General features: G+C 42.5%; 1 protein-coding gene across 6 annotated transcripts in view; it reads left to right on the top strand.

The window, feature by feature from the left end:
- Window positions 1–26194, top strand: part of MAPKBP1 (mitogen-activated protein kinase binding protein 1) — a 103530-nt gene extending 77336 nt beyond the window's left edge. For 2 of the 6 annotated variants that reach the window (XM_065064575.1, XM_065064574.1), the window contains 12 exons: window positions 786–911; window positions 7035–7183; window positions 7881–7930; window positions 8431–8667; window positions 9673–9842; window positions 11429–11574; window positions 12068–12238; window positions 13106–13184; window positions 14721–15031; window positions 15821–16729; window positions 20185–20270; window positions 21279–26194. In XM_065064575.1, coding sequence (XP_064920647.1) covers window positions 786–911; window positions 7035–7183; window positions 7881–7930; window positions 8431–8667; window positions 9673–9842; window positions 11429–11574; window positions 12068–12238; window positions 13106–13184; window positions 14721–15031; window positions 15821–16729; window positions 20185–20270; window positions 21279–21572 — 2728 coding nt within the window. In that variant the 3' untranslated portion in view covers window positions 21573–26194. Of the gene's footprint in view, window positions 1–785; window positions 912–7034; window positions 7184–7880; window positions 7931–8430; window positions 8668–9672; window positions 9843–11428; window positions 11575–12067; window positions 12239–13105; window positions 13185–14720; window positions 15032–15820; window positions 16880–17506; window positions 17547–20184; window positions 20271–21278 lie in introns of those variants that run through there. The other 4 variants (XM_065064573.1, XM_065064576.1, XM_065064578.1 and 1 more) reach the window with 4 other exon arrangements.
- The last annotated feature ends 1 nt before the right edge of the window (window position 26195 follows it).

The raw sequence follows: 26195 nt of genomic DNA, 5'->3' as shown, positions 1-26195 counted from the left end.
GTGTTTCTACATCACTGTAGGTACACCCAGCTAGACAGGAAAGATGGATGAGATGGAAATAATTAGTTAGCTCTGAGGTTAAATTTCAAGGAAAGTCCTGGTCATTTTACTTTCTAGTAGCTGAAGATGAGATACAATATTCTCTAATGTGATGAGGAAGTTCTTTTTAGATTTTTTTTTTTTTTTAATTAAGTTTTAAGCCAGATTTCTGAAGAAAATGAGACCAATGAGATCACATTGTTTGCTTCCCTCTTAAATGTTATTGAATCCATTGACCAGATTGAATCAAATTCCTTAGAAGGCTTCTGGAGGGAGTCCAAGTAGAATATTAGAAACACTCTGACTGCAAAAACTACTACCACATAAACTTAACCATTATTACACCTGGGAGACTCCATGGGATGGTGGGCATTAGGAAGGCCTTGCTGGTGGGAGTTGTTGCCATCAGAGGCTGCAGCTGAGCCGCTGTTAGAGGATGCAAAGAACATCTGTAGGCTCCATTTATCTTGCTGACCATGGAGGAACTTGTTATGGCATGTTCTTCAGCAGCTGGTCAAATGCCAAATACCTCTACAGTTGCTCTCACCCACAGGCGGTCTTTGCCAGGCAGGTTTTACCTTTTTGTCGTGGAGCTTGTGATGGGATTGAGTTTCTGTGAAACTGTTTCTGTGTGTGTCTCTCCCTGCCACAGACAGAAGGGCTTTTGTTTGCCTCTGCAGTGGGAATTGATACTATAAATAAACTGAACTGAAACTTGACTCCAGCCTCACCTTTCCCTGTTTTAGCTGTATCTTCATCTGGCGTCTGAGCTCAGAGATGACCATCAACATGCGGCAGCGACTGTCTGACATGAAGCAGAGAGGGAAGCAGGCAGAGAAGTCTCCACTGCACAAGACAGCTGGACTCATGAGGTGAGCTGAGTAGACTGAGAAGAGGTCGCTGGCTTTGTAGGGTTTAATGTGGAAAGTGTGGCACTGAGATTTGACTGTAAGGTTTCTGCTGTCTTCATTGGTAGTGTCTTCCAAAAGTTCTCTTACTGTTCTGTTGGATTTGCCATGGTTTTTGTGCCTGTGTTCTTTGGATGTAGAAGCCTGACTGTGGTCTTCCAGATTGATGTACTTAGTGTTGCTTCACTGATTGCAATGTGTATGCAATGCCCCTTGTGTCTTAATTTAGTTTAATGATGTGGTCAGAAACTTTAATGAGCAGTTTACCTAGCAATACTGAGGCTGGTACACAGCATCCCACGAGGGAAGCCTTACTGCTTCACTAATAAAGTTCTCTGGACCTAGGCTGACTGCAATTTAAAGGCTGTTTCTGCGGTGTCAGTACCAATGTATGCCTGTGAGCTGTATGAGTTTGCCGTGTTGATCATAATTTGGAAAGAGTCCCCACAGTTGTGCTGTTTCTTTGTTAGCTATTTTCTGGAGGCTTTGAAAAAGGTCACCTAAAAATAATTATAATATAAATAATAAATATAAAAATAATTTCCATGGGAAAAGTTCTTGGCAGCTAAATCACATTATTATTTTTTCCTCGGTAAACAATGTACCTAAGAACAAACTACCACAGCCTACAAACTGAATAGGTCTAAATTTATCTGGTGACCTTTCTTCAAAAAGTGGTGCTTAAACACAGACCCTGTTTTTAAACACAACAAGAGTGACAGGGGATTATGGATTATTAGTGTAATGTATTTGGTTTCTCTGTAGTCAATAAGTAGCTGAGACTAATTTGACTGTAAGCAATGCAGGAGAGTGTCCTGACTGAGCTCATATGGGATCAAAGCAGGGAAAAAAAATTATAAACACAGATTTTTTGATGCTATGTCCCACAATTTTCCTCTTCTGCATGACTACATATTGAGTTCTGGATGTAAAAGTGCCAATGCATTGGAGGACTTACCATGCTGCTTGTCAGAGTATCACAGGGACCTTCCCACTCCCTTTGGGAGCAAGCAATGTTGAAACGAGTCCGTCTACATAGTTAAATTTGGGAAAATCTTGATCTGCGTATTCTTGAAACGAGTCTTGTCTAGTAAGTGCTTTTGGTAACAATGATGGGAGAACTCAGGAAGTCTTTTTTTCTAGCCAGAATTCTGGAGTTGTCAAGTAATGTGCTTTTTATAGCAGACTCTCCATATTCCAGCAGCTGCAGCCTTACCCTACCGGGGCTCAGCCTGTGACAGATAATCCCAGTCCTCTTCCGCATGAGGTGATACTTGTTTCCGTCACAGACGCTTGCTGAAGGGCGGTGTTAGTGCCGTGCCAAGCCCAGCACTTTATTAAACTTGTTTGGTAACCTCTTTGCAAGCCTGGAATCTACTTGTTTGGTCAGCTTTCAAAGCTTGTTTTCAGTTTTGGTCGACTGCTGTGGTCACTGGAGATCAGTAAAGCCATAACTCCAGAGCATTTTGGATTGGGACTGAAAATGGAGCAAGAGCCTATTGGACCAGCATTACTGAGGTGGGAGAAGAAAAACTAATGAACTTGAGTAAGATTGGTTTTCTAGATGCCCTGTGCCTTTTCTGGTTGTGTTTTCAAAGTCTGCCTGTGTCGGTTGCAGTGGAGACTGGGCTTGCAACTTGTGGTTTAAAACTGTTATCTCAAAAGGACTCACAGTAGTATAAGAAGGGTCCCTGCCTGATGATATGTTGTTTGTTCTATGATATATTCTCTAGAATGGTATTGATAGAATGTTGTGTGGGTAGTAATGCATTCTCCAAGTTTCACAGCATGAATGTATGATGAGATAAATAATCTAAGTAATATTGGGAAAACAAAACTGAACTGAGGAGGCAGTGGGGAGATGAAGATTTCCAATTTGTGATGGTGTTGTCTCTAAACAGGTGTGACTAGCACGGCAGGGATTGGCCCAGGTGAATAACATCTGGTGTGTAAAAATGCCATTATTGGTCAAACCAGTGCTCCGTGAAGCTCAGTTTTCTGCCTGTGACAGTGGCAATGCAAGATGCTATTTGGTAGGACACTGTGTGAGCCTTGCTGTATGACCTCTGCGGTCCATTTGCCTCATGCTCAATTGTTGTATCGGATATGTTGGGAGGTACATCTCTGCCTGGTCCCTTGAGTATTTGGTCATGAACCCTGTTCACTGAATTTGTATAAATAATTTTGAACTTTGTAATATTGTCTGCCTCTCCAGTCTCCTATGGTGACAAGTTCCAGGAGTTCACTGCTCTCTGTGCGAAGGGCTTTTTTGGTCTCTATTAAACAACACTCCTCCTAGTTTCATTGAAAACTCACTGTTTGAGATTATTATTAGTTCGGTGTGCTGTATTTCTGCATCCAGCTATCTGTAGTCCCCATGGTTTTGTAAATCTCTATAATAACCTTTCTCTGCTCAGCCTTCTCTCCAAACTGGAGTCCCAGTGTTTTCAGACCCTCCAAAAACTTCTAGAGAGATTGAAGTTTCTCCTCTGAAGGATTTCTGTGACTCACCTTTATGGGACATTGGGTTGTTTTGTAACTGATCTGATCTGATCTATATGACCCACAATTCTCCATAGTGCACCTGAGAGCCTTTTGGTTCTGCCTCTGGTTGCAGTAATCACAGATCACGAACATGAGGAGCTTTGATTGTTTGGGATAATAGAACTTGTACTCAACCGATATTTCTGGTACATTTTGGTTTTGAGGCATTTGTATTTGCAGAGAAAGAACTATGTAAAGGTCTTTTAATAGTTTTGATTTTGATCCAAGTATGCATTTATTGTTTAGAAAAGCTTGTCTCAAAATTTTGGAAGGGAAGTTTTAAATTAATTTTACTGTGGAATGTTTGCAGGGCTTATAATCATGTTTTAGCTGAGCATTTATATTTTTTAATTTTAAAAGTCTCTTTTTCTGTAAGTTCCATTGAAGCTCTAGTATAAATAGCAGGAGATAGAAATGTTATCCAAATTAAATTGTCTAAAACTAATATATGTATGCTGAAGAAGTACTGTGTACCCTCAGATATATTTGGAAAGGATAACTTGTTATCAAATTCTCAGTGAAGCTTTGGTCCAGCCCAGGAAAGCTGTGCAGTTGTCAGGGCTCAGAATGGGGCAGGCTTTTGATGCTAGGTCAGAAGTGATGCCTGAGTCTGTGCTGAACTCCTGCAATTATAACACCAGGGAAACTCTGAAGTCAGCAGCACTGTGATCTTTCTGTAAGGAAAAGTAGGGTAACTTTCTTTTTAAAACCCTTAGGCATTTGAGGAGCTGGGGGGAGGCAATCTGTTAGTGTTCCCTACCACATAGGATGTTACAGTTTCATAAATAGGCCCCTGAGGATTTAAGGAGCACAAGATCAGAGTGGCAATGCTGACAACATACCTCTTTAAATGGATAGTTGCCATCCTTGCCTGTTTTGTTTTAAGAAAAGAAAGAAGGTCTGAACTAAGGACATGCAGAAGAATACAGAGTACCTAATATCAGACGTCTTAAAACTAGAATGCCATAAAGACATGTGGCGCTTTTTTTTAAGTCTATATATGTGTCCTGAAGATTTTCTAACCGAAGGTCCTTCCCTGCCATTGGCCCTGTACTGGCAGACCCTCCAGAAACTGGAAGCTGAAGTGCAACAGGCTCTCCCCATCTGTGCAGAGCAAGACCCAGGTGTGGGACATATTCCTCAGCAAAGGAAGAATATGAGAAATGACAGTTAAAATCTTTGCTCTGAGTCACTTGTATCATGAGAACTGGGCATGTCTGTACATGCTATTCTGGAATAGCTACTCTGAAACATTCATTCTGGTATAATGCTGCTTTGCTGAGGTTTGGCTGTATGTACTCTTAGCAGGAATTCAGCAAAACTGAGAAGTCTTGTTCCTTCGCTTTCAGAATGCTCTTGTGTGGTGCTTATTTGGAAGCAGCTTCCATGCTTGAAACCTCACCCTACATTGCTCTGACCATCTAAGCAGGAACAAGAACTGAGGAAGAGTGTTGGAGAGATGTGAGCAACAGAGGGGTTTGGAATAAAATCCGAAGTGCACAGAGGCAGGCAGGAAAAGGAGAAAGTAGTAAACCCTGAATTGAGGGATTGACTTGGCTAAGAAGAACAGCTAAAACACTCAAGACATTGTGAACTGAGGTTTCATTTTCATAAGTTTCAAGTCAGGGGGCCCAAGATCCTTTTGAAAACCCCATTCAGTTATCTCCCATCAGGTCAGAGGGCTGAGTTTGAAAAGCATATTTGAGTTATATAAAGGAGGATGTGGAAGCGGGGCCTGGGTTTTTGCTGCGATAATGCAAGATAACTTACACTTGTATCAGACGTGTGTGACTTCATAAGTTTTTTGGCACTTCCTGTGAGGTATGAAGAAACATCCATCCAACTTCCAAAATATGTTTTGCACTCTTTTACTCAGCTCCTTTGAGGATATTGCTGATTTTGTCAGTCACCATCTGACAGCTAGAAAGCCATCTTTCTATTTGTAACATAAACCACACTGACAGCAAACCTCTCTTCTCCATTTACATCTATGACAGTACATGCAGGAGTTTACTAAACACTTAACCTTGCCCTATCACTTGATCATAGTGAGGTATTCAGCCGGTTAGATGTTAAAATGTTTAATAATCCAACCCTTCTTCCTTAATAAACTCCTCAAACAACCATGATGAATACAAGCAAAAGCTATGCTATCAAAGTTACCAATACAAAGTTAATATGGCCTACTGTAAATGAATGTAATATACCTCATAGGATGAAACATGGCATAACATCAAACATACGGTGGTGCTTGAACTTTGTTGGGCTTCCCCTGCTTAGGCACAAGGACCTGAGAGTGACAAGATGGACAGTAGAAAAGAGGAAGAGGCTGACAAATGTCATAAGTAGATGAGCCAACATGAAACTCTTTCACTGGAGGACTCTGCAGACTACAGCCAGTTTCACTCTTCTTTCTGCCAGAAGACCTCCAAGCTCATCTGAAACGGTTGGGTAGTTATTGCTCAGCCACCCCTGACGGAATGGAAATTAATGTTCTGCCACTGTATGGAAAGAGAAAATATTAAGATACCTTAACTACTTCTTACCACGTTTGAATACTGCTTGCTATCTGTCAGCTGCAGGAGAAGTTGGTTCCTGGCCAGGCTGTATTTGATGGATGAGCTATTTTTATTTCATGAATAATGCTTGGCACTCAGCACCCACCAGCGATATCCTATAAATGTCACTAATGATGAGTTTGGCACTCTAGCTCAAGGCCATGGTGTGGGAACTACTCAAATGTGTTTGTTAGGGATTCCTCATTTGTTCAATTATTGTCCAAAGGGAGTTAATTCATTTGGTTCTGTTGACTGAAGGGGTAAGGGGTTAAGAAGGGGAAGAGAGAGGGAAGACAGAGTTTGGTGTTAGTAAGTGTCTTTGATTAGCATTGGGGAATTATATGCTAGGAGTGCCTCTAAGGTCTGTGTGGGAACACCTGTCTGATCTACTTTGATTAAAGATCTGCCCCAAATAGGTTTTACATTTTTCCTTGCGGCTGAAGGCTAAAAAAGGCAGCACAGTGCTCTGATGGTGAGTGGGCTGTGCCTGCAGGTTCTGTGTGGTGCAATCCTTGATGTGAACCTGTCTCTTCTGTGATAATTTGCCATATACCCAGTTGCTGTCAAACAGGCAGTATCTCTGTGACATTTTTGATGTGTAAAACAGTTCCAGAGAGGAAATGCTTAAAGGTGGGAAAAATATTTGCCTTTCAAATATGCTGTACAATCTTGACCATATGAATTGACAGTCTGAAATGGAAGGCCAAGTTTCACTCCACTTGACTTTCTCAGACTCATTTACTTCTATTCTGATTTCTGTCATCCTTCCACACATCTGAGACAATTGCTGTGGGACACTCTGCACACCTCTGTGCAGGGTTGAACTTGCCCTCTTTCTCAGAGATGGGTTTTGCTAGAGGAAGGAGAGTTGAGCACATGCGGAGTGTGAATGGAGATAAGGTGGAGAACTGCCTGGTGTAGGGGTTGAAATGGTGGGCAGTTCTTGAGACAGACCATAATACTCCTTCCAATTCCTGCCTTTCAGGCATGAGTCTATCTCTGCCCTGTCTTCTGTGCCTGCACTTTCATCAGACAGCGACAAGGATGGTGAAGATGAAGGGAATGATGAAGATGAATTACGTGGGCTGCAGTCTTTCCGTATTCAGTCCACCTGCAACACTGAGAGAGACTCAGGTATAAATGGGAGATGGCCATGGGCAGAGATGAAGAAAAATGGCAAGGAATGTGAAGTGGGGAGAAGATGAGAGTTGCTGGCTTAGGGATGACAAGATATGGGCAGAAAGACCAAGACAGAAACAGAGGGATCAAAGCCAATGGCTAATGTGGGGTTGCCCATTCTGGTGTCTGAAGAGGGGTACATTTCAGAGTTCTGTGATTAGAAATTCAGTTGTTAAATTGTCAAGTTTCTTCTAGTTCCAACTGGCCAAACAAGTTTTGAATTAGTGTCCTGAGCTTAGATCTACAAGCTATTAGAAGTCCACAGAAGCCAAAAGAGATCTCACGGAGGATTCTAGAGATGTCTGGTAAAACTTAGAGATTACCATTACTAATTTGAGATATTTTTACCACAGATGCTACAGTGTATTGGAGCAGGGTCTTTTCCCAACCCTTTGGTGGGCCACTGCACTGTGGCAAGTGTTCTGCAGTGGGTCTGCCAAGTCAGTGAAAATCTTATTTAAAGCAGTACCTCTCCATTAACATTTCAATACAATGGTTTGGTAGTCTGTGGGAAAGCATGTGTTGGCAGTGGTCTGCTGGTTCAAGAGGTGTAGGCATGCTGCCTTTGAGGAAAGATGTGGTAAGGGGGCTTTGAGAAGGTGGGCTGCTGGCCAAAGAGGTCAACTAGGTATATATCTTTTTCCTTTTCCAGATCCAGACCTTACACTCTCAAGAAGCCTTTCCCACTGGGAAATGAGGAGGGTGAGTTGCTAAACCTTCAAACTGTATTTCTTGTCATAGGGAAACTTGAAAATAAGTTCCTGTGGAGATTATAACTTTGTTCTCACTGGTGGGAAAGGTGCAACTGTGGTGGGAAACCATTGAGAGGCCTCTCTGAAAAACAATTTGGGGATGGCAAAATACAGCCTAGTAAAGAGACAGTTTCTCTTGGGATTTTTACATCAGTATCTTTGCTCCTTCATTTCTGCCCTGAATGTCACATAGTACTGAAACTGATCATATATTTGGATCTGAGCGAGGCCTCTAAATGTCCACTTATACAAGAAGCAGCAACAACAGTATCAGCTTTACTTGACATCTTTATGATTAAGGGAGGAATATTAATCTGTCTCACTGACAGCTTTAGGGCTTTTATGGAGATGGATATAATTGTGGTTTTCTATGGGTCTTTTGTTTTCTCTCCTCTTTTTCTATCAGCAGAACTCGGTCTCTAAGACTGTCTTTCTTTCAATTTTCTTCAGGCCAAAGAGATAGCAGCGATCCAGCACTCAGAGGCACCAATGAGCAAGATGCCCCGGCAACGCGGGCGCTGGTCCCAGCCAACCAGCAACATAGAGATGACTGTAAAATCCATGCTTGACTTGCGTCAGTTGGAGTCTTTCTCTGTTTCCCGTTCTCCGAGTCGAGACTCGCTGTCTCAGAACAGCAATGGGGATGACAGAGAAGAACAGGCAGATCTTCCTGTGCACATCAACAAAGTAAGGGCATTCCTACTCTAGGAGATGAATCTACTCTGCGTGTATCTGCCCTGCCTCTATTTATTATTACGTATAGTTATTACTACCTGATGCCACTCTTTACTTCTTTAGAGGTGGCTTTAAATGCCTTCTGAGAAACCTGTTTAGGTAACTTTTTATAGCTAGTACTCCCGTGATGTGTGACTCTGGCTTGTCTGCCATCTTGTAGCAGAGCTCATATGGGATCAAGGTTTCGTTCCAATGACAGAGGAACGCCTCGTGTTTTCTTTTAGGTCTTTGATTATTTATGGCAAAAACAAGCTGAGAAGCTGATCTTGGAATGACAGCTGTGTACTTGATTACCTGTTAGCTGCTGGGGTGCAGTTTCTTGACTTCAGTAGTCACTGAAATGTGGCTCATATGACACCCTCATTTGTGGCCTGTGCTAGATCATTAAGTTCTCTGTAAAATATATTCAAGATCTCAGTATCGATGGGTCACAGCAAGTAATGCATGCTTATGCCTCAAGGCTAATGACTGTTTTCCAGTAGCAGTCTAACCTGCTATCTAACTTCATTAGAGTTTTTCCTACCTTTATTAACAGCATGACTGAAGACAGGATTAGACTCACTGTGTGCAGTTTTTTTCAGCTGTGACCCACAGGTTTCTATGAACTATGTCTGATGAGTCTGTAAAAGGTAATGGAAGAACCCACTGCCATGTGGCTTACACTTCTGTTGTGTGGTCAAAGGGGGATAGGGAATCCAGTACTTTACCAGAGAATTTTTTGAGATTGCAAGTAGGAAACTGTAGCAGTAGTCTGTCAAGTCTAGTAGATAAGGAACAGGAAAGATATAGGAGTGCTGTGTTTTCTGATCTCAGATTTTGGATTGTGTTCCGTTCTGCAATGCGTACTTTATAGCTCTGCACAGCACGTGCTGGCTTGAAGTAAAACACTGACAATATCTGATATTATCTCTCTCTCTTTTTTAATTTTAATTTTTTATTTATTTTTTTAAAAACCAGGTTGGCAGCTCATTACCTTCCCAAGATAACAGGTCTTGTGTGCGACCTCAAGTGATTCGGCTTGTGTCTTGTGAAGAGGGGATTTTCTCTCAGGAACTGGAACCTTCTGAGAGTGAGGAGTGTGTAATCTACCCTGAGCAAGATGAAATCCAACCCACAGACCCTAGCAGGTTAAAAATATGCTCTCTGCTGTGCACGGCTTAAATGTTTCTGGTTTAGTTTGCTTGCAGCTTGTATGGTAACTCATCTGAGTTGACTTCCTGATGGCAGGCATGCTTAGTTGAGAGTTTTATGCCAGCCTGATGCTAAAGGAATCTGCAACTAAGAAGGCATCATTAAAATAATCTTTCCTTGGAGGAAACTGCACATTAGCAGCCTCCTCCAGGGTTTTTTGTTGAATAAACAACTTCAGAGCAGCCTTTTTGCTTTCTCCCTTATCTGGATTGAAAGAAACAAAGGAAAACTTGGAAGCTGGAAAACCACCCAACAGTGATTTATATGTAGCAGTGAAATGTCTGCCCAGGAGAAGTGACAGGACACTATTATTTGTGACAATTTCAAACCTAATTTGGCAAGAATTTAACAAACATAGTATGTGATGACCCCATTGTGGGAAACAGAATGGCTTGCATAACATAGCTGGAATTGAAAAGGACACTGTAGACAGTGCTGTTTCATCTTGTTTGGTTTTACCTCACTTAATTTTCTGTTGCGTTCTGTGCTCCTTTTTTTTTCCTTCCCTGAATTTTATTCTTCCCTTCCCCTCCTAACCTGATGTTAATAGCTGTTTAATTTCCCCTGTCTGCTCCTGCTCTGTTATAAAGAGTGGGCTGATAGCTTTAGACAGGCTTTTATCCAAGAGCACATGCCAAGATTTTGCAGTTGAAGCTGCTAGGTTTCTCCCAGTTTCTCTTTATTTACATTTTTATTATAATAACATTTGGACAGAGCAGACCCATGTGCTGCTCCGTCATATAAGAAAGGGAGGCCCTCTGGTGTGATGTTGAATACAGACTGGACACATCTTGAAGTATGCAGTTTGCAAGCTACCAGAGGTAATTGCTGTTCGGTTCCATTGAGTGACTTTAGCATCCTGCCTTGGAGTACAGCTGAAACCAAAGAATTTCATAAAGTGGAAAACTGAAGTCCTCAGGCATCAGCCAAAAGAACAGTATTGATGTCATTTGACAAAATAAGACTCGGGAAATCACCACAGGAATTGGGAACCCTGTCCCACAATATTGTATTTTTATATGATGTTCTTCAGTAAATTAGTCTTGCTCAAACCCAGAATCTTCTCTACCTTGCAACACAGAAGTTGCCCAAAGAAGCAGGTCATAAACATGGAAAAATTACTATATTAGGTCTCAAATCTGTGGCATACGGAAGTTCCTGTTTTGCAGGTATAGGCCTGGTTTTAGTCCTTTTTCCTTATGTAGATCATTGCGTCTATTCCTCACCAGTGCTGGCAATCAAGGCAGGGCAGCGCTGTGCTGGGGCCTGGTGATCATGGGAAACTGACGGTGCCCAGAAGGTCAAACAGTCCCCTTGAGACTTCACTGTCCAAGCTTAATGAAATGCAAAACATGTACTGTATAATGATGAGAGAAATCGACTTATTTTTCTCTTTAAAGCCTTGTTTTTGTAATCAAAGATGTTACTAACACAGGTAAGGCCTTATTAAAGTTATACGTGCTGCTTTACATGTAAACCAAATATCTCTTCTAGTGCTGTATCTTTCCTGTCTCTCTTGTAGTGAGTTCCAGGTAAAAGCGTTGTCCCACGGGAAGCTCAGTAGAGGTTATCACAGTAATGGATGCCCAGACAAACACAGTCCTGACAGTGCCTGCTCTGTAGATTACAGCAGCAGTCGTCTGTCCAGCCCAGACCAACCAAATGAAGGTAAGATGCAAAGACATTGTAAATATATGTGATGTGGAACGTGGCAGGAACTTGGCGGGGTTGTTCTGTGCCATGTGTATCAGTTGCTGTCCTGATCTTTGTCCTCTTCATGAGCTGAACTGAGGTTGCTCTATTAGTCGTGCTGGTATTGCTGTAAAGACACTGGCACATTTGAACAGGCGCTTCAGTGAAGCCACTGTAGGAGGAGGAGTTGGTTAAAGTGCATTTTCCTTGTGCACCTGTGGCATTCTTGTACCTTGCTATGTGAGGAGGCAGGTTTAGGACTGATTATCCCACAGGCTGTGCTGTTTGTGGTATATATTTGATTAGAGAATTACATTTAATGCTGACTGACTTCTGCTTTAACATTCTAGGTTCAATTTAGTATATTTGTTGAGTATCTTTTTTTTTAACCTGACTAATGTTACTGTTATTATGCTATTACAAGATTGGGTTTTTGTTTTTGTTTGTGTTTTTTTTTTCCTTTTCACAGATTCTGAAAGCACCGAGCCTCTAAGTGTGGATGGCATCTCAGACTTGGAGGGAGAGGAAGGAGAGGAGGACATGGGTACTAGCATGCCAGAGGGAGAAATCCCCCAGATACCTGATCAAGAGAAGTTCCTCAAACAGCATTTTGGGACCCTGGGCAGCACTGATGGAAAAGGTACAGCTGTCTGTTCACTGAAGGGTGTTGCGAGATCACTCCAGATTCCCCTGTATAAATCAAACCAGGCTGGTAGGCTTTCGTGGGGGTCTGTGTATGAGGGGGCAAAAATGGGGAACCAATGTAGAGAGGCCTAAAGAGCAGTGACATCTGTGAACTTCATCAGTCTGTGTGCATGAGAGTGGGGTCTGTGTCAGTGTGGGTTAAGTATTGGCCCTGGAATCCTGAAGAGCCGTTTCTTGTTCCCGGACTAATCTTTCCCGTTGTACGTTAAGATATTAACTGTGTGTTCACCACCACCACCCCGCCATAGGGGACATGTAGTGGCCTCTAGTGGTATATTAAGGCATAACAAATGTCACAAAAGAAAAGAAAAGGCTGAAATGCTGGGTGGAGGGAGAGAATAAGAGGAGACATCAGAGTGGCAAGGGAGCTGGTTAGTCTTTATCGACCGACTCCAGAACAAAGCGTATCTTTCTAGAATTGATAATGGTTGCAGGCAGCAATATCTATGTGAGTTGTCCGGGTTTTTTTTTTTGTTTGTTTGTTTCTTTGATTGATTTGTTTTCTGCTTGATGCCAGTGTCTCACAGTCCTACAGGCAGGATAGGACACAAAGAGAAGAGAAAAAGGAGGAGGCATACCCTTAGGGAGAGTAGCAGTTTAAGGCACAGTAATCTAAGTAGAACAGAAGAGGCAAAGCCAATGAAATAATTTCATTCTCTGTGGTTTTAGCTCAAACAAATTCTCTTGGATATGGGGGGGGGGACATTTGATAGTCTCCATAATAAGAAAATGTATGTGTCAGAATGTTTGTTCTGTAACTAAACTGCTCCCTTTCTCTCTCCCCTTTAAACAAAATTTGTAGGTGGCTCATGTAGGAGTCTGGAAAGAACTGAAAGCCTCAGCATTTCCTCTCGCTTTCTTTCCCAGTCCCCGGCTCTCAGGTATGGCTCTGCTTGTTTTGAGTATTTTTGCCTGTTTTTACTAGTGTGAGTAGGTCCTGTGCTAGGCACTGAGTCAAAATAGTTGAGCAAACCCTATGGCCTCGGTGTGCCTCAGCATAGCACAGCACCTGGCGGGCTGGTTGCAGACCCTTGTGATCTGGGCAGGCCATCCCATGCCACTTTAGCTGTTCTGTTTCTTCCTAAAGCAACGCTGTTATTTTGTTCTTTTTCCTCTTTCAACAATGTGTTTAATTGTTTCGTGATTAATGCTTGATTGATTACGCTGGAGGAATTGCTAATAATCTAATTTACTCTTCACTGTTTATGCGCTGTTTATTCTTTTGCATTTCATTCAGCTTGGACAATTAAAGTAGGCTTGTCAACTTTTCCTTTGTTTTACAGCCCTTTTTTACTGAGATTCATTTCTCAGTCCTGTGCCTTCACAGGGTGCTCTGGTGTCTCATACAAAGCCCCAAAGGGACATTATTCTTCCAAAAAACCTTCAATTCTAAAGTACCCCAAAAGGCCTCTCCAAGCTGTTTCCCTTGTTGTTTAAAAAATAAAACAAAAACCAAACAAAACCAAAACAAAACCAACAAAACAAAGGAACAAAAAATGGGGTAAATACTTTTGTTGATTTCAGTTCATAAATGTTTAAGACAAACAAATACTCCTGTATTCCTCTAAAATGACAACCTGAAATTTCAGCTTAAATTAATTTCATTGTATAGGACTCAGCAGATTTGGGTACATCTTCTATGGTTTACCAGCTGTGTCTACATTCACCATGTTAGGGACATTTTTCTGTTATTCCTGTATTCAGCTGCTGTTGCTGCTGTCAGGAGTGCCTCTTAGTCTGACTCGCATTGGGATTGTATATTGGGGAAGAAAGCCAGTGGTTAGCTATTGTGTCAGCTTCTGGGAGCTGCAATGGTGATTGAGGAAAATCACTGGTGCTCTAGAGATGTAATGAGAGGTAACTTTAGATTATGGGAACCTCTGGAATTTTAATCTGTTCATCTGTTCAAACATGCAAGATTGAAAGTTGCCTCCTTTCCCCAAGGCAAGCCCACTGTGCTTCTCTGAAGAGGAAGAGGAAATTAGGTTTTCCTCTTGAAGATGCTGATCACCTCTTCCTAGTTTAGTATGCTTTCATAATGTTAGGAAAGTATAATTACTTTCTCTTAGGGTATATTAGAATGGACAAGATTTCATTGTTAGCAAGATGAGCTGAGAGAAAAGACCTGACCTGACTTTGCCCAGTCTTCCCTCTGCCTAGAATTTTTCCTTCTCTTTTGCCTTCACCTCTTACAGTGTCCCCCCTGGAAACAGTGACCCAGTGCTACTTGTGATCACACAACCTAGAGTCAAATGCCTGAAGACCAGTGAAGTGGTAACAGCCTAGGGCGTTGTTGACTTGAAAAAATCCAGATAGGGAAGGGCTGTCTACGCTTCAGAAACTGGCTTAATGCATGTGCCTCTTTGTCCATGACAACATATTTGTTTTAACCAGGATTTCTTTATCATGTTCTCTAGACGATTGTCTCTCTCTTCGTCAAATCTGATCCTGGATTCAAAGTCAGTTGAGCCGCCAACCCAGACCAGTTGTTTTACACCAGATCTGTTGAAAAATGGCAGCAGCCATCCTGGTGATGCACTGGAGAACAGCCAGCTCCTGGAGAGTGTGAATTCAAATCGGGCTGTTTATGTCCAGAAAAAACGCAGATCAGCTTTGGAGGCCAGCAGAGCTGGTATGGCTCCTGGACGGGTTATTGCATCCTTTCCAGAAGGCCCTGTGAATGCAGTGATGAGAAAGGCCCAGTCAGTTCACGACCTTGTTCATGACGGTAAGGACGCAGGTTGGAATGAGAGTATAAACCTGAGAATGAAATGAGGAGATTTGAGCTTGAGCAGAGATTTAAATTGAGCTTATGTTTTTCTGTGTTCTGAGCTACAGGCTTTGTGTGTCTTCTAACCCTTAGCCTGTCAAGGGAAAATATTTTTATTTTGTAATGCAGATGCTGGTCTCCTAATTATCAGTCTCTGATATTTCTCTGGCAGCTGTGCGAGGAGCAATGCCAAGGGTGAAATGAACTATTTGCAAATAAATTCTCGCTTGCTGTGGGTGATTACACCAGGCCAAGACTGAAGATCCCCAGGGTGGGAAGGGGAGAAGGACGAAAAGGGTGGGGGCAGTGAGAGGGAGCTTACTGTATCCATGCACTGTCTGTGAAAGAACTCCACTTTTCAAGACAATCAACTCATGAACCATCAATAAGCACTTGGTTTGTTTTTTTAAAAAAATAAACCTTATCACCAGAACACCATAAATAATTTTTTGCCCATTTCCTCTGGTCTTTCAGTTAACAGTTACACTGATCTGAGGTGTTCTGGCCATACACTTTAAGAACTTAAAGTCTTATTGGGTAAGCAGCAGTGTGTGAGCAAGATGAGGGAATGGTGAAAAAGAAAACTGTTGAGGCTTGGTGATATTAACCTGAAGTAATGGTTCTGTACACCTCTCCCAGGGGCTGAGCTGAGGCATATAGGCTGGAGCAGCTCTGTTACTTTCTGATTTTGGAATTCAGTGCAGGCTCTTGTCTATTTTTGTGTGTCTGTCTGTTTAATTTTCACAGATAAGGGTCCTGGAGTGATATGCTCTGTGAAGCAGCATTCTCAGACTCTTATGGTGGTTGAGAAGGATCCCAGACCGAACAATGGTAGAGCATTATCAGCCAGTATGTTGAAGATGGATGGATCTGGTGCTCTGCTGGCCAAAGATGTAAGGGCTGCAAAACCAAAGTCCTACATGAACCCCACAACTAGCTTCCGAGCTAAGATGTCAAGGAGCGTATCTGTAGGGGAAAATCTGTACCTTGGTTACTCCACTGAAATGTTGACTGATGGGAGGACTAGCCCTCCAGTGGCAGAGAAGGCACAGTTTAGTTCCACAGCAGATGCTGAGAAAATTAAGCTACCAGTGAAAGAAAATGTTCCCGTGAAACCAGCACTTCAGCCAGTTGTAAACTGCTCATCTCCCAAGTCCTTCCACAGCAAGTTGGCATCATCAAACCGAGCACATCTGATTCTTGACATTCCCAAGCCATTGCCTGATAGACCCACACTGGCTTCCTTCTCACCCACTACCAAACCAAAAATGCCGCTCGAGCCACAGTCTCCGCAGTCATCTGCTGGGGCCTGTAAAAAGAAACCCTCTTTTCCTGAGGTCCGAAGCTCCAAGAGGGAGAATCAAACTGCTGGGTCTCTGGTTCCTGGCAGAGAGATCCCAACAGGACTTGCTAAGGAGAGCTCAGTGGAGAGCCCAGTCTCACGGACAAGTTGCCAAGATGAGCCAGACACTAATCCAAAACTGAGGGAGTTGTCAGAGGGCTGGCACCTAAGGTCTCCAGAGGGCACACTGCCAAGGTGCAGGGAGAGGATCACCGGCATCGCCTGTGTGCTAGACAACCAGCCCGGACTTTGCCCACTAGACCCCATCAGGTCGAGGTCTCCTACATCTTTAACTGCCTCAGCACAGATCTCAGGTGTGCATGGATACCCATCTCTTATCTTCCCCCTTCTGTCTCCTGTCTTTGTGAACCGCCTCACGATCCCATCACATTTCTTTACGTCCAGCTTCTGGCCTGTCTCGTCCTGTCTGCACCTGTCTCGTTCCATAAGCCATCCCCTCAATGGTGAGACACTTCTTCAACCTGACATCTTTTTCTCAGTCTTTAATTTCAATTTCTGCTGGGTCTTATGTCTGAAGGTCCTTTTTAGCTGAATGTTTTGTAGACCTCAGCGCACTCATGTTTTCAGTCATACAGTTACATGTAGGGGCTAAAACCTCACTCTGGTCAATTCTAAAAGCTGATGTGCTGGGGGATCCCCATGAGTGTGTGAAGGTTACGTCCTCTGTGCCCCCCTCAGGGCATGTTTGACCAGCAGGTGAAGGTGCAGGCCAGCATGTGCTAGCTGAACCTAGCAGGCATGGATCATAGTAGCAGTGAAGTTATGCCAGGCAGCTCAGCAGTGTGCGGGTCCAAAAAGGTTTGCATATGACTTTCTTGTATGAGATGAGGCTTGACCAAGGTGAGTTCTTTGCTGTAGTGACCTGTGACAGTGCAAAAGTCTCTGTGCTGCTATCACTCTGCTTTGAGGACATGACTGCAAACTGGGTATGCAATGCACACGCAGGCCTAGACTTTGCATTAGAGGATAAGGAACGTGGATTGATTTTTGAGTTATCTATAGTTTGGAGAAAAAGGTGCAGGGTGGGAAACTGTTTTACCTGCTGAAAACAGCTCTTGGATCTGTTACAGGCCCTGGTTGAAGGTACTTCAATCAAATGAAAACTAGCAGGTAACTTCAAACTGAAGCAAAAATCCTGCTCTCCAAGGCAGCAAAACCCCCAGGGGCAGAGAAGACACTGTTGAGTCCCATAGCATTTGCTGTGGGATTAAAACCTCCAGAGGTGGTTGTTTTGTGTCACATCCCGAAAAGAAATATTCCTTCCTGAAATACTTAGCTGGGTTGTGCAGTAGGAAGCTCAATGCTAACAACTGCACTGATACCTTTTACCTTAAGGCGACTATAGAGTGCTCAGTTTTTAATCTCTTTTTGTCATGTTGTTCTTATTCATATCTGAGAAGGGACACCTCTGTAATCCTCTGATCAATTACTTTTTGTGGTGCCACACTGCTCCACCATTCATCTCAATGGTTAAGCGCAATATTTCTGCACTGAAGCATTGCGGAGGAATAATCTGGTTTTGATGTTATTTTTCTTTTCTGTTTGGATCAAACTCCCTGGGGTTGAAACACTCCTACATAAAACAGGAAATGTGGTGTTTTGTCTGAGGAACCTGCTGGTTTTACACCTTAGGGTAGCTGCTCTGTAGAACAGCGAGTACATCTGAAACTTTCAGATCCTACCCCCACAGGGGTGAGGTTTCCTCCAACAGCAGCTGCAGCCTGGAGCTGTGGGATCACATTCTCCAGCAGAAAAGTAACAGCACAGTTGTCTGCACTTCTTAGGCTGAGTTTTCTCTTCTAAATTTGGGAATCAAACTACACATCCTATGGTTTTTGGTCAGTTACTGTGAATGTTTGTTCTCAGAATTAGAACAGATAGTGCAGAGAAAGAGCAATATTTTTTGCAGCAGTGATTATTATTATTATTTTTTTTAAAGCAGCTCCCATACATAGCATGCCCTGACGGAATGTTTAGCAGCATCCTTTAGTGAGTTAGAATGAGTTAGCACAGTGGATCCCTAATTTTTTTCTGTTCTCAACAGACAACCATCAGCCTTCCCAAATTTTTAGTGGTAAATGCTGGAAAACCTGTTTAGATCCAAGTTGGCTATTGCTGTTAACAATTTACTGTGGCTTCTGTGGGTCATGGTGTGGCAGTTTACATTAGAATTGTAGGGTTGACAGAAACCTGTTCTGCTTTTGACTTGCTCTGTGACTTTGGGTTTCCACTTAATTTTTCTGTCTTTCCATTTTTCTGCCTGTATAACAACTGCAGGTAAAGAGACTTAATTGTTTTTGTTAAAGCATTTTGACATCTACAGCTAAAATGCTATGGATGAGCTTAATACTGTTGCTATGTTTCATATTCTCTGCTGGTTTCTGAAGAGCTCTGCTTTGCACGCCTGAGAGGCAGAAAATGCCTATTACTCAAGCATTTATGTTGTGTTTGTGACCTTTCTCCAGACTGGCAGCTCACAGAGCTGGAGACCAGCATAAAAAGCATGATTAGAGGAGAAATCCAGAACCGATCATGAGAAGAGACAGCTGGGTTTAAACAAAAAAAGAAGGGAGGAGGGGAGTAGGAAAAAAAAAAAGAAAAAGAAGGTAAAAAAAAATAAAAAAGGCAAGAATCTTGGACTGCACTGAAGCGCACTGTGCTCCAGCTCTACAAGGTTGGGTGATTTGGGAACAAAAAAAGTGTATGGAAGGATTTGTTCATGACCCTTTCTTCTTCTAGATGTGTTTTTTAAAAAAAATGTATAAATAGATGGTTTTCTAGTTATATTTGTTTATACATCATCTAGATGTATTCATCAAATTAGCTAAGTTTCCCTTCAGCCTGTTGAAAGATGACATTCTTTGAAGTGCAGAAATACTAGTCCTAATGTGACCAAGTTTTGTTTTCAGGTAACTAAAGGAAGCTGAATGGTGTTTGTCCACATCTTTGCAAATAGCAGATAACTACAGAGTGTGTGTGTGTCTATGTCTTTGTTCGTGGTTTATGTCTAACTCAGGAAAGTGTTTGTTTTATTAAAACATTGCAGGCCTTCAACTCTGATGCTTTGGAGATAATATCTGGTGGGGGCAGGCAGAAGATGGTGTTCTTCAGTTGCTTGCTTTTATTTTTAATTTTCATCAGCAGTTGCATATCCTGGGTTGCTAAGAAATGTGATTCTGTTGTGATTGAGTTTGGTTGTCAACATTCCTCTGGACCTCAGTCTTCACTAGAGAACACTGTAATAATTCAGTATAATCCTTCATCCTCAGCTCTTAGTTGTACACTGTGCAGAAGGATACATGAGGGGAAACGTGTAGATTTCTGACTAGGTGAAGGCTAAATTAGAGGCTACTCATATCAGTCCCTTTTGCCACAAGAAGCCTTCATTCAAACTTGACTTTAATTATAATTGAGAATGACTTGGGTAATCTGTGACTGTCCTTAACTGTAACAAAAAAGTGCGATCTAAGAAAAAACATTGTGGACTTTGGAAAAGCTAAAGAATCGAAAACCAGGAATGTTTGAAACAAACAGCATCTCTAAGTAGTATGAAGGAAAGCTCATGTAGAACTTGCCGGTGTAATGATTGGCTCAAACCAGCCCTGAAAATTGAATGAGAAGTGTGTGCACATGGTCCTTCAAATAGGTATTTTAAAAAAAATGTTTTCTGACTGTGAGATCTCTGATATTGGTGCGTGCCGGTGCTTTAGTTTGTTGTTTTGTTTTATTTATTTCCCCCTCCCTTCAGAGTCCTGCATCAGTGTGGAGCAGTGTGAGCATGTGGTATCGGAGCTGCAGGACAGCATGCGCAGAGCCATTCATCTGTACCGCACGGTGAGTGACCGCAGACGCGAGCTCTGTTACAGCGGGTTGGCTATACAGCCCATGAGCATCAAGTGGACGTGCTTGCTGGCTCAAGGCATTCTCTTGGCTGGGTGTGCAGGGACACAAGCTGCCTGGTTCTCCACTTGACTGCATCTTAAGCTCGAACTGGGGAGGCAGGAACTCCTGGTTTTCAACTTTTGGATTTTTCCAAAGGTTTGCTATGGTACTCTGAGCAAATCAATTAACTTTTCGGTCTGTTTAGCCTATCTGTAAACTGAAGATAACAGTATGCTCTTTTTCAGAGGGGTATTAGGGAATTAGTTAATATTTATTCAGTGCTTCAGAGATCTGAAATATTATAGGAGCTTTAAGTTTCATTATCCCCATCTGTTCTCTGTCTTTGATGCCTGGGAAAGGGATTAGCAAATGCGAGATACCATGGTAATCCAGCCGTGAGAGGGAACATGCAACCACTCGCCTGTCCCTCTTGCTGCCAGGCCAGAATTATGTGCAGAACAAATCACAGCTCCTAGTTTCTTTGCTTAGTGCTGGTCTGTCAAGTCTCCTCTAGTGAGAGTGAAACTTCCCCAGTGAGCTTCTGCTGTGTGGTCCTCTGCAGCTCTGACCCGAGCGCTTGCATGAGCTCTCTGACCTTGCTCTGTTCCTGTGACCAGCCACATCTGTCAGACAGAAAGGAAAGGAGACTGCGGCCCTGTGCTGCAGCTGGGAAACATAGCACCTCCTTAGGCCCAGTATAAGGGGAACACTACCCAAAAATATGCTTCCCATCTCTATCCTATTGGAGTAATGCCTCTGGATTTAGTATGACTAGCAGTATTGGATGCATGCCCTGCTATATGACTAAATTGGCAGCCTCGAATGTTCAAGAAAAGGACACCTGAGTAGTCTGCAAATCCTCATGGCTTCACTTCCCTGAAGGGCTGAAATCGCTCACTTGGTGCTCTGCCTAAATCCCAATGCCTTTATTTTTTTTTTTTTTCCCTTCTCTATTTTTAGGTGTTAAAAGATATGGAGTCTTCTACTGACAAAGATAAAATAGCAAGTCTCCTGACAGAAACTTTCTCCTCAATGAAGAGAGAATTGGATTCTCTGAAGGATGAGGAAGAGCTTCCAAAGGTTAAGGAGGTACTGGTGAAGCCACAAGATACCACTAGCCCACTGAATGAGGGATGTGGTGCCAATCTACCAAGTCCCAAGAGTCTGGGAGATGAGCAGACACTGGCTTTGCTGGAACAGTACTCAGAACTATTGCTACAAGCTGTGGAACGACGTATGGACAAAAAACTCTAAGAGGGTTGGCTTTCAGGTGTTTGTGAATACACAGAAATAATCCCGAGAAGAGGACCACAGAGAGCTTCAGACTGATGCTATCATCGCACTGGTCTAGGGCTGATGGGGAGACCTTTATAGATTTATTTCCTCAGGCCTCTACAACTGACTTGCTCTAATTCTTAGCAATGTGCTGGCCACAATTTTAATGTTTTTTTTCCCAACAGTCTTCAACTTCCTGTGTCTAGACAAAGTCTTGAAAGAGGAATTTGGAGAAATTGCCTCGAAATTTCTTCATAGCCAAGAGGTCAGGACATTTGGCACCTAAAGAAACAAAGAAAATCCAGTTTATCCAAGAAATTCTGAACTGCTGACTAAAAACCAAGGAGTCCAAGTGAAGCCAATCCCTTCCCCTCCAAGGCTTCAGGAGAATCAAGCAGCAGACTTTTTATGGATTTATTTATTAATTTATTTTTCTGACAGTTGCTCTTTGTCACATTTGTGGCTATTATCTTTGTCCTTTAACAAAAACTGTCAATCCCTTTGCCATATCAGAGCAAGAAACAATCTCTGTATTATAAACCCCCAACAGGGAGACAGGCTGGAGTGTCTGTGCAATTAATGAACTATTTTCTGCTTAAATCTTGTCTTGCTGTTCTTTCTTTTCCTGCCTTAGTTTCGTTACCTGGAGTAATCCTACTTCTGTCATGAAAACCCTGTCTGCTTTTCTCTTGTTTCCAGGCAGTCCCCACGCTGTATTTTATCTGCATTCACCTCCAGGGGAAGGTTCTGCAACCCTTGGACCATGTTACTTAATGCATTCAGTAGTGGTATTTTTAATCCGGAATTTGATGTTATATTGATACTTCGGACTCTGTTTTCTGCAGACATTTTTTAAATGGGATTTAGATACAAATATGAGAACTTGTTTCAGCCACCTTTCATGATTAGAAATTAGATATCATCTTTGTTATTGTGACTGGGAAATTTGAGGTGATGATTTATTTGTTGAGAAGCGACATAGAAAAGCTGGATTCCATCTCTTACAGTGTAACTTTGGATTTGAGAGATCTTCACTGCAACGGCTCATCTCTGTCATTTATTCATTTCACTGTGATAGGACATTTTCTTTTTTTGTTTTCAGGAAAACAGAATATTTATATTCCAAGAAAGATGGGTTTCTCCTACCTTTTGTAAACTATTTCAAATACCTAAAAAAACTGGTTTCCCAAGAACTCTGAACAGATATTATGGGATATGATTACCACCATTTCTCCTGCTCCCAGCCCCTTTGCTTTTCATTAATGTCTTGTCTGAGAAACAGAAAACCTTCCCTTCTTGCATTCATGTGTGCAATACTCTTCTCACCCTGTGGAGCTTCTCTAAGCCCATGCTAACTTGTGTTTGTTGTGGCTTAAAACTGTCCAGTGATGTTTTTTTGGTCAATGATAAGCTAAGAAAAAAAAATTCAAACCAATGGAATTCTTTAGCACCTTCCCCCTTACTCCCACTCCTTTCCACAACAGGGACAGACATACAAAATGTTTTGTTTCTTCCTCCGTCTGCAGTGTGTCTTGTATTTATTTCAAGGCAGAACAGTGTAATCCCAGTTTATAAAGCTAATGCAAGCAACAAGCTTTTGGTGGGAGAGAGAGACTGCTAGCACATGTGGAAGTCACGCAAAGGCAGCCAGACCTCATCACTTGGTTCCACGGGTTACAGGCTTGAAGCAGTTTGCTTTTTTTCCTGCCCTGGCTGTCATCTCTTGGAAGCCCTGTGGCACTTGGAAATGCGCTCTGTTGACTTCTCATCTTTCTGTGATTGGAGATCTGCAGTGCAGCCTTTTTTTTTACCGAGCTGGCCAAGCTGGTGTTGAATAACTTATTTCTCCCTAATAACTCCAGGGCTGAATAATCTGCAGTTGTCACTCTAACAGGTTTGCTGGCTGATCACCCCTGCCGAGTGCTTCAGGAGTTGGCAGTATGGGGAGCACTTTGAGGGCTTTCTAACTGCTTCTGCTTGTAATTTAAGTCTGCCTAATCCCATCTTGTGTGTCCTTGCTAACCTTTCCTTCCATGGGCTTGTACTGAAACTTTAAAAGTGTTATTTTCTAGTCCTGTCTCAGCATTGTACTGCGCTGAATCAGCTGGTGTGCTCAGTCACACGGGCAGCTTCTCTTGCACAGGCAGGCTTTGCGAAGGCAGGCAAGCTGAAAACCAGAGAGGAAACTTCTGTCATTTTCCTTGGGTGAAAAGGTGTGCTGGAGATGCCGTGAGTGGAATCTATGATGACAGCCATGTTGGGTCTGTGATGGAGTTAGTGTGGGTCAAGCTTGCTTTTGAGATTATTAGTTCCTCCACTTTCAGACTGTGAACATGTCCTAGTACACAGGAAATTTCTTGCTGTACTGGGGCCACAAGACACTCAGGTAAAATAGCAGTCCCTTCAACCTGGCTATTTTTTGGTACTGGTGATAATGGTTTGAGGGTCCTTTATATTACTTCCCTGTGCAATTTTATTACATTTTATTGTTTAACTTTGAGGTAGTGACAAAAAGGGTCAGAGATGATACAGAAGAGCCAGTGGCAAGAGTGAAATTCCCGTTAAGGTAAAGAGCATCAAGCAGGGAAGCTGGCATAGAGATATGACACAAAGCTCCTTGGCAATGAGTCACGTGAAGCAAATCTGATTTTTAAGTTGGTCAGAGTAGAGTTTGCTTCCTGGAATGGATTTTGCTTGGGGTCATGGCCGCATACGGGAAACCAGAGGTAAAATCTGATCAGAATGATGGTAGAAGTGTCAGGCAAGTAGATCAGCTGGAGGATGGTTGTGTAGTTTAAAGTAAATTAGAATAGTATATGTAGGACACACAGGAAAACAGAGTAGAAATGGTCTTAGCCTGAGGAACACCATTTGGCCAATACCTGTGAAAGATACAGAAAGGCTTTGTGAAAGTAGATTTAGGACTGAGATGGTGATCTGTAATTGAAGAATGAATTGGAAGGGGGTTGTTTTTAAATAGGTGCTATTGGACCTCTTGTTTCTTCGCTTGCTGTCCTCTAAGCAACTGTTGTTTCTTTAATGGAACGAGCTGTTTAGCCACGGCTTGGATGTTACGAATTGAGTAGCAGAAGCCCAATAAAGGAGATGCTGGTGCCACAAGTTTGTTGCTAAGAGAGCTGAGGAGATGGTGTTGCTCTTTAGAATTTGAGACCGATCGACCGATTCTTCCCAGCTAAATTCCTATTGCTGGCAGTAGGAAATATTCCCAAAAATTCTAGTTTACAGAAAAAAGCGTAAATGTGTTACATTTTGTTGCACCTTGTGAACATGTTTCACCACAGGCAGTCCATTGGTGCAGGGAGAGAAATACTGAGCGGCAACTGCCTGGGAAGTGAAGAGGCCTGTGGGAGGAGGTAATAAATTTGAGTCTATCCCTCTTGCTGGTTTGTGTGGGTGTTAACATAGACACAACCAGATATGTGTATTAAGTTATTTAACGTAAAACCTGAAAAAATAATTTGTACCTACCTATTCTCTTTACATATATTTTGCCCCCCCAACCCAACATTTCTGGTCACAATGAGAATAGTTGTTGGGTTGTTGTGGGTTTTTTTATTTTGTTTTGTTTTTTCTTCCATCTCATAGATAGTATTAGTTTGCCTGTAGGACCCTCTGGTTCATTATTCGGCCCTCTGAACTGGGAGGGCTGCAGCCTGAGAGGGCAGCAAACTGTTTTGTTTCCTGCTGCAGGCAGGGTAACACCTTCCTCCTCCCCATCCCTCAGTAGCACCCAGGAACTGTGTGTATGGGAGTCTGCGTTTCCTCCCCCTCCTCTCAGGTTGTCCTCCCCTTTCCGTGCAACCTTGCAGGCAATGGTTGGGGCAGGCCTTGCAGCAGCCCCCTCCCCAGTCCCCCATTTTGCAGATTTCATTGTGACTCAGAGGAATCAGGAGCTTTCTTTCCAGGAGTAGAAACATACAAACTTAATTTTTTAAAAAGAAAGATTATGTATATAATTATATATAAGAAAAAGTGAAATACAGGTATTTAAACACCATTGGTAAATTAATGCATGTATATGGTATCTCCCCCACCTCCCCCCTTTGGATGTGTAGTATCCAGGATACTAAATGACAAAAACCTCATTAAGATAGCAGACAGGTCTTAATAGCAGCCCCTGAGTGAGCAGGTGCTTCCTTCTCTGGGTAAGACCAGCGTGTCCCAGATTTCAAACCGTGTGTGTCAGTGACACGGGGGCAGCTGGGACTGTGTTGTGTGGGTAAGCTGCTGTGGAGACGCGTGGGGCAGCAGCGTGGGAATAAGCCATGTCCCCCCGCGGGGCTCGCCTGGGCCCCCCTGTGCTCCAGCACGGCCCGTTTCCTTCACCTCCTTAAAAAACAAAGCGAAACAAAAAAATCCTTCCTGCTTTATTTATAAATGTGTGTTTTTACACTTTTGGCTTTAGGTAAAGTAATACTTTAAAATGTACTTTTTTTTTTTTTAATTATTTGGGAAAAAAATAATCGTTTGTTGGGTTTTTTTGCACTGTGAGGCTCCCACTAGGAGCTGTTTTTAACTCTGTATTCATTTGTACTCCGTGTCTTAAACTGTTTCAATAAAATGTGACCATTTGTTACCCAG

The sequence above is a fragment of the Columba livia genome, chromosome 5 (assembly GCF_036013475.1).
Source record: "Columba livia isolate bColLiv1 breed racing homer chromosome 5, bColLiv1.pat.W.v2, whole genome shotgun sequence".
Classification (NCBI taxonomy): Eukaryota; Metazoa; Chordata; class Aves; order Columbiformes; family Columbidae; genus Columba; species Columba livia.
This window is presented reverse-complemented; position numbering and strand designations above follow the sequence as displayed.